Consider the following 20,924-nt stretch of genomic DNA (forward strand, 5'->3'; position numbering starts at 1 on the left):
TCACCCTTCCTTCCAAGTACCTCTGAAATGTATCCACTCCTCCATTCCACCACCCCAACTGAAATGACCACCATCTTTGCATTAGATCGCTCTCAATACGCCTTCACACAGCAGCCAGAGGGTGACGTTGAAAAAGACAAATCTGAACCTATCCCCTCCGCACTTAAACCTCTTCTTGCTTAGGATAAAGGCCACATGCTCAACCTGGTCTCTTAGGACCTATCTGGCTGACCCCTGCTATATTCTGAACCTCAACTCAACCTCATTCCCTGGACCTTATTAATTATGCTTCTGTCACATAGGCTTTATTCGATTCCTATAATAAGTTAAACTTGTTCCTGCCTCCCGGCCTTTGCACATGTGTTAGCTTGTGCTTGGATAACTCTTTTCCCAATTCCTTCTCACCTGGTCACCTCACACTCATCCTTCACGTTATAGGTTTAGTCACCACCTCCTTTCATGTATCGCTTTTTCTCCCCTGGAACTAGGTCAGGTTGAACTTTTGTTATTTATGTGGGTGACTATTTGATTAACTCTCTCTTTTATAAGACTTATAAACTCCAGAGACAGTGTTTTTTATCTTTTACTCACCATTGTAATCCCAGCTCCTAACACTATGCCTGGCAGTGGAGACATGAAAAAATCTTTGTTGACCAAATAAGCAAATAGGTAAATGGTGACTTCTGTTACCTGCCAGGAGAGGAGCATGGTATACAAAGGAAGTTGTAGACTTAAGAGCCCTGGGTTCAAAGCCTAACTCTGCCAACTTGTTAGCCAGGTGATCTTGGGCAAGTTGATTTACGTAAGCTTCAGTCTTCTCATCAGTAAAATGGGCATAACCATATTTACATGGGGCTGTGAAGAGTAAAGATACTGTATGCCAATTGGGCACCCAGTAGGTCCTCAACAAACATACACATCATCATCATCATTGTTATTGTTATTATCCTATTTGGGGACAATGGGGTAGAAAGTACTCTGGTGAGGTCACAGGGCTCCTCAGGAGGAAGTGACAGATTACACCCAAAAGGAAACAGATAGTAACATTTTTTATTAAATATTACAGTGGATCAAAAAGTACAAAATATCTCTTGCCTGCTATGTGATTGGGAAACTATTGGCACGTAATACAGTATCAAAAGCAGTAATAAGTACAATTTGGAAAACATACAAAATTGAGTGTTTATAGTTGGCTCAGCATTCTTCTGGTAGTGTTTAAACTAATGCAAAGGTTACTCAATAACCTCTCCATTGGGAAACTATATAGTATCACTGGGCCATGTTGCTATATACAAATAATCACCTTACAGAAGAGCATAGAGGTTACAGAGCTGGAGTCACCAAAAGTATACAATATTTACAACACAGGAAGGTTTAAAAAAGTATAAACAGCCAAGAGATTATGCTGCTATTCTTCAGACATATTTCAACCATGAGGAGACAAGCAGAATATCAAATACATCAACAGCCAACACTGGAATTTAAGTGCTCAAGATATTCATTGCAATGGTGTGGGTCTCACCAGGGCAGACTTGTTCCCATTTTTTCTTTAAAATTGGGACAAGAGTAAAACTAGACCAGATGGGACTTGGCTGACCATGACCAAATGTGACTTGTGGGACAACAAGTGAAGAGAAATAAATGGTTCTCTTTGAAGGCACACTACATAAAATATTTTTGTGGGATCACCTCGAAATTTCCATCAGACACACCAACACAGTGAAATACAGTACTTGAGAATTCATGCACCAGGTCAGAAAGTTGTAAAGTCAATGCTGAGTTTTAACAAACCCTTCTGTATATGCCCTGATAAACAAGTGAACTTAAGAGCTTCTAGCTAGTAAATAAATAAGTCAGTCCTGGGGCAAAGATTACAAGTTCCAATCACTTACTAGAATACTTAATTCTGAAACTTGGTTGGGCTGGGTTTTGTGGGGTTTTTTTTCCCTTTAATGTTGAGTTGCCAAAAGTTAAGCCAGAAGTTTTTCAGAAATATTATTTAGAATCTCCAAATCTCCAGTAAATCACGGACTTAGTGCATTTTGAATTGCAACATTTCTTGGAAGCCACACTTCGTAAATAGATTTATGACTCCACTGCCAATTAGATTCCACAGTTTCCTTTACAGAACTACCAATAACAATGGTTTGATTGCACAAAGAAAGGCTTGTGCAATTCCATTCAATAACAAGGCCCCTTGAACTCAAACAATGCAAACAAAGCCCTATTTAAGACTTTTTAAAATGTAGTTCTCAGCCAATGAAGAATTCAGTGGTCTTTTTGAAGGATTTCCAAGATCTCTGTTCGGAGTTTTAAAACAACACACTGCTTCTGTTGGGAATGTATACCCCCATTTCTCTTTACTTGTCCTGCTGTTTTGCCAAGGGTATGAGCTTCCTCAGACAGAAACAGTGAATCTCCTCTCGGAAGAGATGAGAAAAACAAAAGCTGGACTATGTTAACATTGTTTGAAAATGGTGTGATCGAATTCCAACATGATGAAACCAGACTGAAATCATTGCAGTGGGGAAGACAAATGCCCCATATTCAAAATGGATAGGTGAGCTCCACCAGGGACAGATGCCCCCATTTTCTTTGAGAAACGAGCTCAGAGAAACCATGTAGGATCTATAGCCCATGTCAGCTGCAGAAACACCGGAGTTTCCTCCTCCTTCCATGTCCTCTGATTCTGTGACTATTCAATCTAGTGCAGCTTTCTTATATGTGTCCTGGCCAGCATTCTGCCAGCTGGAATTGAGATTTTTTTCCGCCCTCTATTTTGTGCAATAGCAGGATAATCTGCATTCACACATTTATAATCTAAATTCTACTAGTCTATCTATGGTTCTATTAAATATATATATATATATATATATATATATATATATATATATATATATATATAATTCCACAGGAAGGTAAATAATTAATTGAAGCAAATGGAACTCTTAACACTAGATCTCTACATTCTTTTGTTTCCACCTTTGGATATTAAGTATGCTACACTGAATATTTGGCTTCGTATCACAGAGACATTTCAATACAAATGCATGGCATGCATGGCTTGGTTTAAGAGCCACGGTTTCATTGTTTACCAGTTTTGATTATTTTGCAGTCAAGTTACCTATTTAGAAGTTGAAAATGGTCATCAATTTTCATAGAATTAAATATCTCACAGGTAAAGGACTTGGTTAACTATGGTTCTATTGTCTACCGGTAGTGGTGGGGGCAGGGGAGGGTTGACTGGGGAGTTCATCAGAGCAGTCTTATCGGCAAGGGATGGGACCTGGAAGGAAAATCCACTCTCTGTGTCGATCGACTTTTAACACACTTAGAAAATGCATCCACCTTGACGTTACATCTCGGCAGCAAACAGAATAAAGTGGCAAGAATGACAGTGTACATTCTCTACATCTTTTGACTGCTTGAACAGCTTGACCATTTCTTTCCAACAATAAAAGAAATTGTTAAGTGGACTGTATGGCCAGGTGGTTAAAAACATGACACAAATCACCCCATGTGTGTGCATACACACAGAAGTCATGCCCCATAAACCCAAAGAGGATGGCTTTCTTTTGAACTGGGTAATCAGTTTGCCGGTCACCCCCAAAGATGTGGCCTGTGAGGTTCTTCCTGGGAATAGCGAGAAACCAACTCGATGAAGGCAATGTGACTACCTGTCACTCTGAAAAACCACGGCCCTGGGCAGGTATCTGGTGCCTGGGCCTCCCGCTGTGCATTTTCTTCTGGATAGTCAAGCTCTATCTTCTTCCCAACCCCCCTTGCCAGACCGTTTAAAGGGATCAGTGCCAACACGAATGTAAATCATTTTGGCTTCTATTCTAATTTCTGAAATTCCTAAAATATGTGTGCAGCCCACAAATATGTCCTCTAGACTCTGTTGTTATTCAGCAGCTTGCTGCCAGTGAGGTTTTTGTTTTTATGATTCCTCTGGTATGTAGGACAGTTTCACAGCCTAGATAAGGTAAGTACAATGCTCGATATTTTCACATAACCCAATACTTCAAAGCAAAGCATTTGGCCGGGTAAGCAGTGTATAAGCTCTTTCAACTATGCCATTTATGAGGAACAAAATCCTTAAGTTGCAGATTTGCAAAGGAACGTTCTTTGCACGATTGTGTGCTCAACTGTTTCTTTGATCATTTGTTCCACTAGAATCAGTTGCTTCAATTTGTAAACAATAACATTACCACCCAAAGCTGCTCAAAATGATAAGATGTGGAAAAATTACAAACACACATCAACAACTAAGGGCAGTCAGCCTTTAAAACAAAACAAAACAAAATAAAACAAAAACAAGACCTGCAAACAAAAGCGATACTGTTTAATTAAAAAACAAAAAAAGAAAAGGGACTAGAAGGAACTGGGAGAAAATAGGACTACCTGTATATAAATTAGGTGAGCAAACAGTGATACGGGTAGTTTTAAGAAGCAAATATATACAGTCAGTTTAACAGTGTTTACTTCTCTGGATTGTTTAATAGTGTCAAAATGAAAGACCTATTGAAGTTTCACTATACATTGCATTGATTGAACCTTGGAGAGTTTTATGGAGAGGGGCATCCCTTGGCATATTTGCCAGTCTTCCTTGCCCCTTCCTCTGAAATATCTGCCCTTTTTTGCCCAGATTGTTTCCTGACCATCGGAACTCAGACGGGGTCCTCTCAGTTCTTCCTGGATACACATGAATCCCCTTCACAAGATCCCCGTGCAAAGTGAACCATCTGAGGTGCGAGGGCATCTGTGTTGGCAGGGGCTCAAGACTGACCAGCCAGGGTTAGAGTCATCCCGGAAATATCAGGTATGTTCACCTCCCCTCTGGGCCCCTTTTGGCCGGGACTGATCTCACCCCGGATTAGAAGAATACTGACTTCTAATTCTACAAGCCGTCACCCCGAGGCTAAGGAGTGAAGCTCTGTTATCCACGCCATTTGGGATGCTGGGCAGAGCCAGGCTTACAGTTTTGTACTGGGGTGTACGGACGACAGCTGAGAAGATGGGAAGGCGGCTTGAGGATTTAGAGCAGCTAAAGGGTAAATGCTGTTGTGCAAAAGGTCCCCGTACGAACTTCCTACAGGTGTGGCTGCAGCCAAGTGTCTGTATAGCTGCTGAGAATTTGTTGGCGACGTAAAAATTCCTCTTTGCATCACAAGTGAGTGGAAAGCCAGGGGCTGCATGAGTGGGGAAAGCACAGTCTGGTTTTTCAAGTACTGCAGAGAATGAGAATACCCAGCCGGGAGCCTGGAGCTGAGGCCCGAGTTACACAGGCTCCCAGAATACAAACCTGGGAAGACGGGGGAGGACAGGGGCAGCTTGTGGCTTTCCGAGGCGCCCCCGGCCTGCCCACCGTGCGTGGCCTTGCTGCCTTCGCTCTCCTGCTCTGAGGCCTTCTCCTGTCCAGAGACCTCCTTGGAGGGGTCCAGAGGAGACACGGCCCGGGCCTTTTTCCCGGCGATCACAAGGTCCAAATCCTCCAGGCTGCGCTTTATGGGACGCGCCGCACCAATGTTCTGGGGGCTCATTTTCCGGTGCAGGATGGGGTGGACCATGCCTTCCATCTTCCTGAAATTCTCCAGTCTCACGGGGTGAGGTTTTCCCGATCTGGAAAGCGATTCAGGGTATTTCTTAGGGGCCGACATGGTCATGGGCGATACCCGACAGGCCTTGGGGTGACAGTCTCGACTCTGGCTGTTTATGACCTGGAACTGGGAGGCGCCCTTGCTCTCCTGAGGCCCGGGCGCCGAGTGGGCCAGGCCCAGGGCCTTGCCCGTGGGTTTGTGGGGGTTCTTGGGAAGGCTCAGGTCGGTTGGCTGATCGTCTGTGAGGGCTTCCGCCGCAGCCGACTTTTTGTCTTGCAGATGGAGAGACGCCAGGTAATTTACGTGGAGCTTCTCCTGGTGTTTGTGGGAGAGAAAAGAACTGTTTTCCGACTCCCTGTACACGTCCCTGCAAGGGTACTTGCATGTCTGTTCATTATGCAGGTGGCGCTCAGTGTGCCTGTAGAGACTGTGGAGATGAGGCGATGAGTAGAAATCGGCCAGGCAGCTGGGCACGTGGGAGTGGGGAAGAGCCCTTCTCTCCAGCAGCTTCTCCTTGCCGTCCTGAGCATCTTGCTTTAGGACATAGGAGTCGGCAAGGGGGCTAAGGTGATGCTTGGAGAAGCTGCAGCGGTGGGGCTCCGACCGACTCAGCTTGTCGTGCTTAAAAATGTCATTGATGCCCTTTCTCTCCTCCGAGGGCTTGCTTCTGAAACTCTGGACGTGCTGAATCACTGACGGCCGGCTGACTGCCATGTGGTCAGTGGTCTGGCCGTGATGGGCCTGGGACAAACCCGAACACCGGTCGTCCCTCACAATCAGTTTCTTTTTGCTGATCAAAGGGGGTGGGGAGCCATAGGGGTAGCTGCTGGAGAGGCCGGCCCCGCTCACTTGGGACAAAAGTTTTTTCTTGGCCAGTGGGGACATGATGCCTGGGTTGCCCCTTGAGTAGAGCAGGGGCGTGTAATTAAGTCCATGGTTCTCATTCATGGGCCCAGTCAAGTCTTTGTCTTTGAACATGTCAAATGACTGGACCACAAGGACCTTCGGGGTCTGCTTGAGTGCACTGTGGATGTCGTCACTGCCCAGCTGGTCCACCTTCACGGTGCAGTTGGCGATATAATCCGCCATTGCGGGGAGTTTGTCATCCTCCATTTCACTCTGGTTTGCCAGTGGTGGCTGCGTGGTGGGGAAGCCGGGGAAGGACGCTTCTTGGAGTTCATTTTCAGGGCTCTCTGTAAAACAGCAGGGCTTGGGTTCTTGTTTTGAGTCCAGGAGAGCCCTGGGAGAGGTGCGCGACTGTTTGCCAGCCCCGGGGATCGGGGCTGGATCCCTTTCGGGGCCCAGAGGGGCACTCGCGAGTGGAGGAGCAGGCCCCTCCTCTCCTGCCTCCTCGTTGCTGGCACCTTGATCTGTGTCGTTGTCCTTTTCTGGGTCTGCTCGGGACACCAGGGGCCTTGCTGCAAAATCCTGGTGCCCTTCCACTTTTTTCTTTGTGTCTGCTGCTGGGAGAGGCTCAGTGATGCTTTTCTGGTGTAAAGTCTCTTGCTCCTTCTCTTGCTCTGACGAAACCTGATAAAATATTGCAAAAGATAGTCAGAAGGAAGCCAAGTGCGTTGACACTTTATGCTATGAAATAAAATATTACACACAGCCGTTTTTTGAAAACAGCCTTTTCAGTCAGCTCATGGAGTTTCTGTAAAGCTTTATTACTCCCCAATCATGGCTCTAAACAAAGAAATATAAATTACAGAAACGTTAGGGGAAATATGCATGCTCGCTCCAGTCCCTTCTGAGATACCTATCAAAATAGCAAAGTATTATGTACTGCCGGTATACAGTCATATCACTCCTCGATTCTAATATATAGTTTAATTCTGAGGTTGTTTTCTTGTCAAATCAGTCAATTATCCAAATGGGTTTTAAATTACATGTTGCGGTTTATGACACTTTGGAGAAAGATTTTTTTAGAATCTCTCTTTCAAAAATCCAACCCCGTGTCAACAACAAACTTACTAAAACCCCTTGTTTTTTTCTTCGAGAGAGCAAATCCCGTCCTAACATGTTCAATATGATGCGTTAAATTAGCAATGCTTAAGTGTTAATAATTTCTACCCAGTGCCATATGACATGCAGATAAAGCTAAAATATTGAAAAATTATGCAGATGCCATGTCAGCCTGTCTACCTGAGGGGCAGAAGGACTCCAAGTCCTTCTAGGCTGTAGCAAACTACATTTCCATTAAAGCTGAAAGTGAGGTTGTCAAAATTCAAGCTGTGAGTGCCACAACACATACAGCTTTTCACTGAAATAAGCTGTAGTCAATGAGACGGATGGTCTTTATGTGTCCCCACTGACAGAAGTCGTGGGCACTGTTCGACTCATTCACTGCATTACGTAGCTGTGCAGATTTTGGCCTCAGAAGGTCATCTTAACTTTCCATCTGTGACCCAGGGGGACTGGCAAGTTCTTTCAAAACTTCTGTCATTCTGCCCTGATGTGTCTTGGTGGAGAACAGTCACAAAACGGTGATATTGAGATGGTCTTCCCCCACCTCCCCGCAACCTCATCCCTTGAATATTTTTCTTCTTTGTTAAGGAAAGAAGTGTCTACCACTTTAGCATCTTTGGGCAAGATTGAGGATGCTGGTGTAGGGATGCATAGGAACAAGAGTTTTAAGGAACCATACCCATTTCATAGATATTTCTCCTTAAATCCACTTCAAGATATCCCTCTTTTTTAGGGATGCTTTTATCATCAGTCTTTTCCTTTCTTTGTTTTTGTACTAATAGCTGCCTTTTCCAGTACAAATATCATTACTCGTTCTGCATTAACAGTCATCATTGGTCTCGTGAGCTTATACATCACATGAAAACATAGAAACATGACTACGGCTGGGGAAAAAGGCATATTGCGTTTAAGTGTTAGTTTCTGATGGCGCTGTGGGGGAGTCTCAGCCCCACTGATGTCTCTATGACCTAGGCCTTCAGGTACATGGAGTTCTAGGTTTTTGGTTGTAAACAGGTTTAGGAGGTCATTGAAAGCGAGGCAGGAAAAAAAAAAAAAAAGTAAAGGTCCCTTTTTGTAGGATGGCATTTTATGATTTGCCTTAGTATATTAAATGGTACCTTCCCACCACACAGCTTATAATCTGATTACTTGAAGATAGTGGGTTTGACTGGAAGGGCTTTTTAAGAAGCCCTCCTATCTCCAAATTAAAACCAATGACAATAATAACAACAACAATAAAATTCAAACCCCAAACATACAGTGAGGAGAAATATACTTGCTATGTATAGAAATATATATAGCAAGTATATTTCTATATATAGAGAGAGAAATATATTTGTTTATATATATATATATATATATATATATATATCAACTACAAAGAGGTTGGGAATTAATTTTTTAAATTTCCTGTTTTTCCTTTTTATGACATATATATATATATATATATATATAAAACATGGGTCTGTGTAGAAGGCGGGGAGCGATTCTGATCTTTGGGTCAACCTTGGAGAGAGGGTGTGGGATTCCAGGTAGTTTAGATAACCTGATCATAATGACCTCGGTCCCTTAGATACTTGCAGTCCCTGAAGGGAACCTGTGGGGGCCTATAGGAAACAGGGAGCCTTAAGGCTTTCAGGATTTCTGTGGACTGCAGGGCACCGGGCTCTACTCCTGACAGCGGTAGCCTCCCAAGCTGACGGGCTCAGGGCAATGGCTTGAGGATTCCTCCCCCAACTCACAAAGCAGCCCTTTCAATTCTCACGCCCAGAGTGGAGCCATTCAAAGGCCAGCTGGCCTCTTGGTCCTCAGTTTGTCCCCTGGTGCTTTGGCAATGCTGTACATATGGTATCTAATAGAACTCACTGATCCCAAGCCCTATAATAAATCACCAGACCCACAGGATAAAGGGAGAATGGAATGTAAGCCTTAACTTGGAATTTCCTTGCTTTTGGCCATTTATGTTGCAAGCCTGCAGATGTTTAGAAATCTCTGCATCATCCCCCCTTTTAATTATTAGAGCTTAAAATAATTATGAGACAAAAATTAAAGCAAATTTCTCTTCTTGGTATTAATATTATCTTCTTACACAGGAGTCAGTTGGGTAAGTTAATTTCTAGTTAGGAGGCTGGTGTGTGTGTTTTAAGCCGGTGTTTAATTAGAGAGTCTCTTACGTGTTCATTATAAACCTGATTTTTAGGGGGTGTTTAATATCAGCACCAAAGTTCCCTCTGAGGTTGAATCTTAGAACGTGCTGTCTTCAAATGTGGCTGCTAAGTGTTTTTTTGGTTTGGTTTGGTTTTTTTTTTTTTTTTTTTTTTTTTTTAATGGATGGGCGGCAGAGATTTTTTATTATTCATCTTGAAACAGAGCCCAGCTCATCCCCCGTGACTGTCTGGACGATGATAGTAACGGCTTCTACCAGAGAGCTGTTGGGGGCTGTGGGTAGCTGGGGCCTGTTTTAAAAGGTTCAGAAACTACCTGTTAACAAGACAGATAATCATGGTTTCAGAGGAACCATTTCAAAATTCCCCTATAAATAATACGTACTTAAGATGTTTCTAAATTGGTCTTAACCCAAGTCTGGTGCACAGAGGTCAATTAATGGAGGCAAACAAGTCTCTGAAGTTTTCAGGACAGTCCTGCAGAGACACAGCAGATCCCACAATGCGTGTTTTAAAGTCACACCAACTCCTCAGACAGGCTGGCTGTGAAATGGCAGGGAAGCCACATCTTTCACATGGGAGTCCCTTGGCTTTAAGAGCTGAAGCTCTGGCTCCTTCTATCTCAAGGTCGGGTCTGCTCTCAGTTGTCTACAGAGTGTTTGCTTCCTTCTAGATCCTATTCTTGGCCTATCCCATTCAATCCATGTGCTGCCCCGAAAGGCCCACTACTCAGGGAATGGTGAAGTTTAGATGATTAGGTTTCTTAGTCTGGTGTTGCCTCTGGCGGGGATGCAGCTATGGATGCAGGGCTCCAGAAGACCCCGAGGCAGGACCAACCTCACAGAGGTATTTCTGTGGAGGAGCCCGACTCACCTCTGATGCATCCTGGGGCTTCGGGGCATTCTCTTTTTCTTTCTTGCTCTTAGAGATTTCGTGTTTGATGCGTTTGCCTCCTGATACTTTTGTTTTATTCTCGTTTTCCTGTGAATTGTTCTCCTGTTTTCGAGGTTTGATTGGAGGCAGGGGCTTATCTTCCTCTCCTTTAATAAACCTTTCATACGGCAGGATTAATCTACAAGGGTATCAGAAGAGAGGATCGGTCAGGGCAGGCAGTTCCAGTAGTGTTGATGCTATGGGGGTTTACTTTCTTGTCTCCCCGGTCAAAACCAGCACCTGGCAGCTTACGCTCCTGCTTTCTTTGCAAGACCTCTTTCTTGTTTTGCGAAGCTGTACACCGAGGATACCAAGGGACACATCCAAAGTCACATCATTGTCACTGCCCCTGGGACCTGGCTAAATGCTGATAACCACATCACAATAATAGCAACTATAATGCTAGCTGCCATTCATTTATCATTCTGCCAGCAGCTGTTTATTGAGCAGCAACTATGTGTCAGGCAGTGTTCTAGGCACCAAGATACAGCAGCGAGCAAGATATTCAATCAAGGCCCCTGGGGCTTACGTTCCAGTAAAGTACTAGTATGTGCCAGGTGATGCCCTAGGTACATTATATAGGTTATTTCACGTAATGTCCACAACATCCCTGTGGAGTATTTACTATTATTGTTGTTGTTATTATTATTCCCTTTTCAACAGATGAGGCAACTGAGGCCCAAAAAGGCTAAATAATTTGCCTGAGTCACCCCACTTGTTAGATGTGGAATTTGAACCTAGTTCTGCCTGTCTCCCAAGTTTGCATTCATTCATGTCAAAATATAGACCAGACACTTAAGATAAAGAGGTTACGGGAGGGGAGCGCAGCACAGCGGGAGACGGCTGTCTTACCCAGAGCTCTTAGGGGGGCAGGTACCTCCCACAGGAGAAGCTCTGTTTTGGGGTGCCAAGCTAAAGAGGGCCCCAGAGAGAAGGAAGGCAGACAGAACGTTCAAGCCACAAAAACCAGAGGGCTGAAAAATTCAAGCATTTCAACTAGATAACTTTTTAAACAAAGTACATAAAATTGCTCTAAAAAGAGAAACATCAAACAAGCTCTTGTTTTAATCTGTTTTCCCTTTGCGATGTAGCGCTTGATCTGAAAGGGAAAAATAGCTGATGTAATTAAACGGGATGGCTTGCATTACAATCTCAGTTTCAACTTCAGTGATTAAAGTTTTTATAATGCATTTGGTATGATTAATGACTCACTGTGGGATTAATACAAGACTCAGCCTTAAAAATATGAACTTTAATACAGCAAACATAATTTGTTTTAAATAAGACAAGTTGACTCAATGAAGAAAATGTACTTGGCTTATAAACAACATAAATCTGTTCAAATATTGGGAACCGTAATTATTTTTAAACTAAGACTCCCAGGCAAAAACTTCTTTGGCTTGGATATTTGTTAGCTATCCTGAAACTGGTTTCTAACTCTGCAATTTGGATCACAACTACTTAAACGTACACAACTGTTCGGGTTTCTGAGTACAGATGTGGGGACATTTGCGATCATGATATTTCACTCTTTAATAAAATGCCAAGTAAATCATGGGAGAATCAAATCTCAGTTTATAGCAATTAGAAACAAAAGTCATTACTGAGCACGCTCAGGCAAGGTATGTGCAAGAAGGCGTGAATAATAGTTTCGGGCCCTGCGTCTGGCCGTGGGCCAGCCATGAAGATCAACACAGCCCATGGGGAATAGTTATCTTCAGATCCCATTACAAGCTGAGTTTAAACATGTTACAGCTGCTAAAACTGGAAACTGTTCTCTCTATGTAGACTTACTAAAATAATATATGGCTGCCAAATACCTGCTTCCCACTGTAATATTACAGTTAATGTTTATATAATAAAAAGCATAACTAAGCAGGAGAGAGAAAAAAAGCAATCTTGTTCATACTTGAATGTATTCCGTCTCATCTGTAAAGTCCCCAACATTCCCCCCAGTTGCTTTTATCTGCATGGTTCTGCCAGGGACTTTATCCCCTTCAGCAGCGGCAGGTTGGGAATTTTTGTCCGGGAGCAAAATGCATTGAATATTTTAAATTAGGAAAAATATGTTAAATTGACTTTAATGAAAACATATTTTTATTGTTAGGACAGATAGGTTTGTTTGACTTTTGTTTGGTTGCCATGGGAACCCAAGGAGCATTGAAGTCTGGGTATTCCGATGGTTATTGTTTGTTGGTACCACCCTCCCCGCAAACTCCACTCTCTAATTGAGATGGTGGCACCATGAGGGAGGGACTCCCTTCACTAAGGATGACAGCGTTACCTCTGAGTGTGGGGAAGGGGGTGAGAGGAAGCAGAGAACTGGCTGGGAGAGACACCCAAGGTGAGGGCCCCTCACCTCAGGTCCGGAGAGTCCTGGGCCAACCCAGCTTTCTAGATGGGTGCTAAGGAGACTTTAATTTCCTCGCACAATTTTGCAAGTTCAAGAAGCAGGGCAACACTTCTATTTCATTTCTTTCTTTTTTTTTTTGCCTTTTCCTTCTTTTTTTTTTTTTTCCTTCCCTTCACTCAGCTCAGCAGCTGGCTGGCTGACAGCAGTAAAAAATACATTTCACTTTGCTGGTCAAAGGCCTAAAGCCAGAAGCAGGAAATCTGGAATTAAATGTTTCTTGTATCTGGAAAGAGGCATGACTAAGGTAAAACTGAATCCAAACACAAACCCTGCTTGTTCAAGGCTTCCAGAGGGAGAGTGTGTGTGAGTGTGTGTGTGTGTGTGTGTGTGTGTGTGTGTGTGTGTGTGTGTGTGTGTGTAAAGGTCAAGTGAGTGTTTTTTTTCCCTTCTAAATCACTGAAAGATAATTATAGTGGCTCAGGGAATAAAGGCTCCCGAAATAAAACAAGAAAGGCAGCAGCTAAAAGGAAACAAGTAGAAATATGACCAGCTAAGGCCTGAAGAGCAGAGCTCTTCTCACCCGGCACACAAACAATCGCTGTTCATATAGTGATTTCCGTTTGGTACGATTTTCACTGAATGTTTTTTCAGTTATCCTGTCATGGTACAACACAATTACCCCACAGGATATGATCTTATCATCTGATTATTAGAAGTTTTTACACAGTACAGAGGACGAAAGCTATTATAGGTTTCTGAACATTTAAACGTTTAACGTACATGCGATACCATTGAAAACAGGTTAGCCAACATAAGGTCAACATTGCCCAATGCAGCAAGCGTTGTATAAAGAATTTAGTATAATGCAACGTGACTGCACCTTACAACAAAGATTTAATCAGCCTCTAAACTGTACAGATAAAAGCAAAAATGCACCCCAGCCCCTAAGAGCTCATTACACAGGAGAAATATTTTCAGTGGGCTGCAACTCTAAGAATGTGGTTTGGGTTTCTGGTGGATGGAAGTAATAGGGAAGAGAAGCAATATATTCATTAGAAAATCCAGAGAAATTCCCCCTCCCACCCCCCACCCCCAATCTAATGTAGTCTGAGGATTGAAAGCTAGGCAGATAAATGGGCCTTTACTACTATCCAGATTTCAGATTAGCAAAATGCTTATTTACGATGCCATTAATGGATCTGAAATAGGTAAGCCATCACGTATTAAAAAAATAACATCTTTCCATAGGCATAAGAATTGTAGCAGCATGAGATTTTATTTTTCCCTAGGAATAATACAAGAATAACATTTTCCACCCCAAAGCAGAAACAGTAGGGGAGCCTTTTTCTATCACGGAGATTCTTACTAAATTCAGTCACTGTGAAAAAGCAAGATTTTTTTCTCTTTTTTCTTAAGACAACTTAAAACCAACCCAAGTTAAAATGAACAAATCAGTGGCATTATAACCTTGATTTATTAGCGTCTGAGCCACTAAATTATCATCATACAAGAAACTGCTGGTTTGAAAAGATTTCTGCTTTGTTAACTCTCAAGTTAAATAATGGTGCTCAGTATACTAGGTTTTTAGATCTGCCTCATCTTAAATTATGAAAAATTCAACACATTTCTCTTCAGCAGAAGTCAAGGGTCAGCAAATCTATTACTGTAATGTAAGTAATCTGGCAACCTGCCAACTCGTTCTCCCTTTTATTATTTTTTTAAACACGAAGGCAGATCATTTTATATTTACAAATTCTGAAATCCTCCAGGGCCTTGCCTCTCTTTCTCAACAAAAAGCAGCAGCCTCATATTCAAGAAATGAATATTGCACATGTCCTCATCATTTGCATTTCATACAAAAGAAGAAAAGACCCTTCATCTTTATTAGGCAACATTCCCCTCCCCTCCCCATAGACAGAGGAAAAATAATGTCAAATCTCATCAGAACCAGTAACCACTAATGTCCCCTGTATTGACTAATGCTTTCATGGAATGACTGACTTTTGGGGCCAAAACATTTAGCAAACAGTGCTTAAGAGGAGAAATGAGAATCCATGTATTTATAGAGCTCTGAAAAATGATATTATAAGAATGTCTAGGACTGATTCAGTCTGAAGAGTTAGAAGTGGCAAATCTTCTTTTTAAAAATTAATTAATTAATTTATCTTTGGCCGTGTTGGGTCTTCGTTGCTGTGCGCGGGCTTTCTCTAGTTGCAGCGAGCAGGGGCTACTGTTGGTTGCGGTACGCGGGCTTCTCATTGCGGTGGCTTCTCTTGTCGCAGAGCACTGGCCCTAGGTGGGCGGGCTTCATTAGTTGTGGCACGGGGGCTCAGTAGTTGTGGCATGCAGGCTCTAGAGCACAGGCTCAGTAGTTGTGGCGCACGGGCCTAGATGCTCCACGGCATAGTGGCAAATCTTTAGGGTCGCATTTGAACCTCAAACTTACCCTAGTTACTTCATAGGCACTTTGATGCTATCACACCAGTGAACAATTCCAGGCCCAGATTTCTACTGGTGCCTTTGGAGCAGAATGTTTTAGGGGCAGAGGGGATAAAGTTGGCGTGCATATCAGGGCAAAAATGCTACTACTATTCTTTTAACTATTAGGTTTTATCGTGGCATTAGAAAAGGAATGACATATTGGTTCCACTGGGGCTTCAGACCTGATCTGATCCCAAATGGAGTTATTGTACCTCCAAGTTGATTCCAGGGTCGATAAATTCTAAGGTTTGGCCAGACATTTCCGTTCTCAGCCAGAAACTGAAGATACATAACTTCGCTGTGAAGTGTGGGAAAGCACTCTTTCACCAAATATGGAGCCGATAGAAGGTATGTTTTTCTGTTTTGAAGATGAAGTACACACACTTGTTAAGGTTCCGAGAAACATGGAAAAGCTCTAATCTCACATACTGTTCACCTCCAGCTCAAGGTACCAGACCATTACTCTAAAAATGCCTAAAGAGCATTTGTTGGGGAGGGGGGGTGGGAACACGTACCAAAACAAAAGCCACATACACAAATGTGCTGCTCTGTCAACGTGCGGAGCAGTGGGAATGTTTCCTCAGTGGGCACAACACTGCTTGAGTATAATGGCCATTATGCCACTTTGTTCCTATTCTTTTAAAAGCCAAGCTCCATCTAAGAAAAAATGTGGGCTCCAGATGAAGATCTCCACCAGTTTATGGTATAAGTTTCAGTGGAGCAGAAAAAAGTATCAGTCACAAAGAGAGCTGAGAAAGAGGACTTGAGTGTCAGTTTCTGACAGACGGAGATGTGAACTCAAAGCTTTGAGCACCGAACCACGGAGGGAGGTGCCATGCTGACACGTAGGCCACGGAGAATAAGCCAGCGGCAGGACCCACCTGAGCCAAGAAAATGGTGGGAGAATGCAACATGGGTTCTGTGTGAAAGACTTAGCTTGCCCACAAGCTACCAACGGAAAACTGTACAGAGCTCTTTAAAAAGGGAGTAGGTATAAAGTGCATCGTTTGTATTCTACTCTAAGATACCTAAAAGGCACGTGGCCCATTATTATCAACGACCATTATCAATGGCCACTCGTCTTCAGAAAAATCTCTGCCTTGGGAAAATAATCAGCTCACTAGGGGCTTCGTTACCTACTCAAGGGCAAGCAGAAGATGAACAAGAAAACCTCTTGAAGGCACTGATTTTCTCCATTTGCCCCAGCTGTGGGAGAGTTGTTTCTGAGGCCCATTGATGACTCTCTGCCTTCCCACAGGCCTGGAGCAACTGTGACCCTACCTAAGCAAAGAGAGGAAAGAAAGGTGCTGGGATCCCTGGCTTGATGGATGGTGGCTTGACTCCCATGAAGGAGGGTCAGCGTGAGAGACGCAACTCCAGGATGACAGGCCCCTGAACTGAATACATGGGCTGTGGGAGCCAGGGTTAGAGGCCGGGGTGGGGGGTGGTGGAGAGAAACTTCTGGGTGTTCTTCTGGATCTCTTTCAAGGGCAGATGAACATCCTTTCAAGAATAATAGACAAATACAACTACAGTGTTTTCAACGTGATGTGCACCCCCAACATGAAGGGTCCATATGTAAAAGCACAAACAACTGTCGCATTCAAGTCCCACGTGAGACACCACACATCCCAGAGCTTCTGAAATGTTCAACAATTCCCCCAAAATGTATCACTTTGATCAACCTCTGTAATAACTTGCGCGAAACCAAAATGTTCCAAGAGGTTTTCAGTGGAAGAGTTAAGGATATATTTTAATGGTAAACAATTACATTCTTCTGTCATCTGATACTTTTTTTTTCCTTTCTTTTTTGGAAACATGCTTTCTGAATTTTCAATAGTTCCTTTGTGAAGGCATCTGTTACTCACATAATTGAAAAGATGTTTGTGCAGTGGCATGCTTGAGAATACAGTTATTTAATCTTAATGATAAAGCCCTGAGGACAGAAAATCATAAGTAGAAACCTCTTGTCATTTATCAAAAAGAAAAAGGGCTAAGACACCTAATCTATTCTCAAATTTAAATTCAGGCTGGATGAAAACTATCAATAAAACATGGAACCTGCAAAGTTTCTTAAATACTATAGCAAGGTTCAAAGGGGGTTGGGTAGGGGGAGTGGGAAGAAAACAAAAATGAGACAATAAGGGAGCTCGACAAAGAAGAAACTGCTGTTTGGCAAGCCTTTTTTGGGTCAAACAAAGAACTGGCTGTAGTTTACAGCATGACATACACACTTGATTAGTTTGTGCCTGAGGGTATTTTTACACTCAACAGTGTAAACTCCAACTTCTATTAATTACAACTTGCATTTAGAGGCAAATTTAACAATTTTTAAATAGAGATTTTTCAAAGGCTGTTGTTTATTTTTTTTTTTAAACAGAAACCAGTTTTTCTACTCCAGGGCCTGGCTGGGGTTCTGTTTTCCTTTTTAAAAGTTTCTTGAAAAATCCAGGCACTGGAAAGTTATCGGAGCATTTTAGGCATGCTGAGTGATACGAAGGGAGGCTCTTGCTTATGAAATTACCTGACTGTCCTTTGGGGAGACATTCTTTACAGATCCTTTGGGGAGACATTCTTTACAGATGAGAAGCTGCTCCGGGCATAGGGTGCTTACATCCACCCAATTCAGGTGCCTTATAAGATCAAGCCTGATGGGGGATCATTGGAAGAGCAGCAGCAGTACCTTATTTAATCTTCCTAAATCTCAACACTTTGTGTTAGATTTTGGGGGTTGCTGGTTGCTGATAAGGGCCAGGTGGCCTTCTGTGGGTGTGGGGAAAAGGGAGATGAGAGCGCCTGGGTGGCGGTATTACAGAAGCGTTACCAGCAGAGTGCCCGTTGGCCAGAGTCCCCATTACCAAGACAGTGTTTACAAAGGAGATTCAAGTCCATAGACTGGTCGAGCCCACCATGGGTGAGGATGGGCACGGTCTACCCACTGGACCTCAAGGCAAGAGACTGAACAGACACTGAGAGGATAAACTATAATACCTGCCTTTGGTGTATCCAATTTGGAAATTCAGCTTTAGACCCCTCCTGACTGCCCCTTCTACCAACTCATTCCCTACCTCTTTGTACACATTTCCTAGAGAAAGCTGTCCTTTTGGTTTGGATTTAATTCATTCAACCCCTAATTCTTGAGTCCCTGGTATGTTCACGACGCAGTACTGGCTGCACTGGTGAGTCTCAAGGGAAGCAATACCACAAGGTCCTTGCCCTCAAATATAATTTCTTTACTGTTTCTGAGTCTTACAACTGAATTATTTTAGGCAGTGTACGATGATCTATCTTAGGTTCTAACCTAATCTCTTTAAGGTCCGGTTCATAAATTGGTACAACCACCTGTGGAGAACAGCATGGAGGTTCCTTAAAAAACTAAGAATAGAACTACCATATGACCCAGCCATCCCACTCCTGGGCATAAATCCAGAGAAAACCATAATTCAAAATGATACATGCACCTCATTGTTCACTGCAGCACTATTTACAACAGCCAAGACACGGAAGCAACCTAAATGTCCATCAACAGAGGAATGGATAAAGAAGATGTGGTACATATACACTATGGAATATCGTATATATATTGCCATAAAAAAGAACAAAATAATGCCATTTACAGCAACCTGGGTGGATCTAGAGATTGTCATACTGAGTGAAGAAAGTCAGAGAAAGACAAATCTAGAACATCACCCACATGTGGAATCTAATTTTTAAAAATGATAAAAAATGAACTTATTTACAAAACAGAAACAGACTTACAGATATCAAAAACCACTTACGGTGACCAAAGGGGAAATACGGCAGGGAGGGATAAATCAGGAGCTTGGGATTAACGTACACACACTACTATACATAAGACAGATAACCAACAAGGACCCACTGTATAGCACAGGGAACTCTACTCAATACTCTGTGATAATCTGTATGAGAAAAAAATGAATATATGTATATGTATAAATGAATCACTTTGCTGTAGACCCGAAACTAACACAACATTGTAAATCAACTATACTCCAATAAAAAAAAATCCAGTTCCCCCCACTGGAAGACTTTGCTTATTCCATTTGGAAATTCTCTCTTCTTTCTTTGATCTCTGCTGAACTTATTATTTGTATCTATTACTTCCTTACCTAAGGTTTTTATAGCCTTAAATATTTAACTCTCTCACGTATGTATGGAGTATGAATCGGATCACATAAGACAGGGTCACACCCAGCAGCCCCACGACTGGGCACATACCCAGAGAAAACCGTAATTCAAAAAGACACATGCACCCCAGTGTTCACTGCAGCACTATTTACAATAGCCAGGTCATGGAAGCAAGCTAAATGCCCACAGACAGACGAATGGATGAAGAAGACGTGGTACATATATACAGTGGAATATTACTCAGCCATAAAAAGGAACGAAACTGGGTCATTTTCAGAGATGTGGATGGACCTAGAGACTTATACAGAATGAAGTCAGAAAAAGAAAAACAAATATCGTATATTAACGCATGTATGTGGAATCCAGAAAAATGGTACGGATGAACGGTTTGCAAGGCAGACATAGAGACACAGAGGTAGAGAACAAACGTATGGACACCAAGGGGGGAAAGTGGGGGTTGGTGGTGGTTGTGGTGGTGGTGGTGGTGGGATGAATTGGGAGATTGGGATTGACATATATACACCAATATGTATAAAATGGATAATAAGAACCTGCTGTATAAAAAAATTAAATTCAAAAAAAGAAAAACTTTAAAAAAAAATAAAAAAAAATTTTAGGAGAAAAAAAAAGATATAGGGTCACAGCACCTCCCACTTCTAATGAGTTGGTAGTAGTGCCTACGGGTGCCATATCGAGAATCGTGAAGCTGCACCTGGGTTCTCGGGAAGCAGCATCATGTTCCCTTAGCGGTCTCTGCCATGAATGTGGTAGCATGGGCACCTCCTCATTTTTTGCCAGCCCTATTCTTGGTAGACATTCAAAAAACACCAACTGGCTCTTGAGGGCAGCAGCAAAGGAAAAAGGCAGTCAATCAATTGGCAAATCTACCCGACCCAAGAAAAAGAAACTGGCCACCAATTTCAAAAGTAATCTTAGGCTCTGCTGATAGACTGACACTGCCCACATCCCAAGAAATACTATATGCCACATCTGGAATAGCTTTGGGTCTTCTAAGTGACACAAATTGGAGGCATTTACACGAGAGCAAAGCCAAACTGGTGAAAGTCCATATATCGTGCTCTGAGGCTTGAATGAATGGATTAGGAAGACTGGAAGTGAGAGCGGAGCTTTGCCAAATGTATGGAGGCCCATCACCGAGAAAAAAGAGCATGTGGAATGAGTCGGCCCCAAAAGGCAAGGCAGAGTCAGTGGGAAGCCACAGGTGTGCTGCTCAGTATGGGAAGAGCGGACAGGTGAAGAGTGCCTTCAACCGTG

At 42.8% G+C, this 20,924-nt stretch overlaps 1 protein-coding gene across 1 annotated transcript in view; it reads right to left on the reverse strand.

Moving 5' to 3' along the window:
• Nucleotides 1-4,976: 4,976 nt before the first annotated feature.
• ARID5B (AT-rich interaction domain 5B) overlaps nucleotides 4,977-20,924 on the reverse strand; it is a 43,570-nt gene continuing 27,622 nt past the window's right edge. The window contains exons 6-7 of the mRNA XM_007446808.1: nucleotides 10,607-10,805; nucleotides 4,977-7,130 (exon numbers count right to left, since the gene is read on the reverse strand). Of these exons, the coding sequence (XP_007446870.1) occupies nucleotides 4,977-7,130; nucleotides 10,607-10,805 (2,353 nt within the window). The remainder of the gene's footprint in view (nucleotides 7,131-10,606; nucleotides 10,806-20,924) is intronic.

This window comes from Lipotes vexillifer, unplaced genomic scaffold (assembly GCF_000442215.2).
Source record: "Lipotes vexillifer unplaced genomic scaffold, Lipotes_vexillifer_v1.1 scaffold1562, whole genome shotgun sequence".
NCBI lineage: Eukaryota > Metazoa > Chordata > Mammalia > Artiodactyla > Lipotidae > Lipotes > Lipotes vexillifer.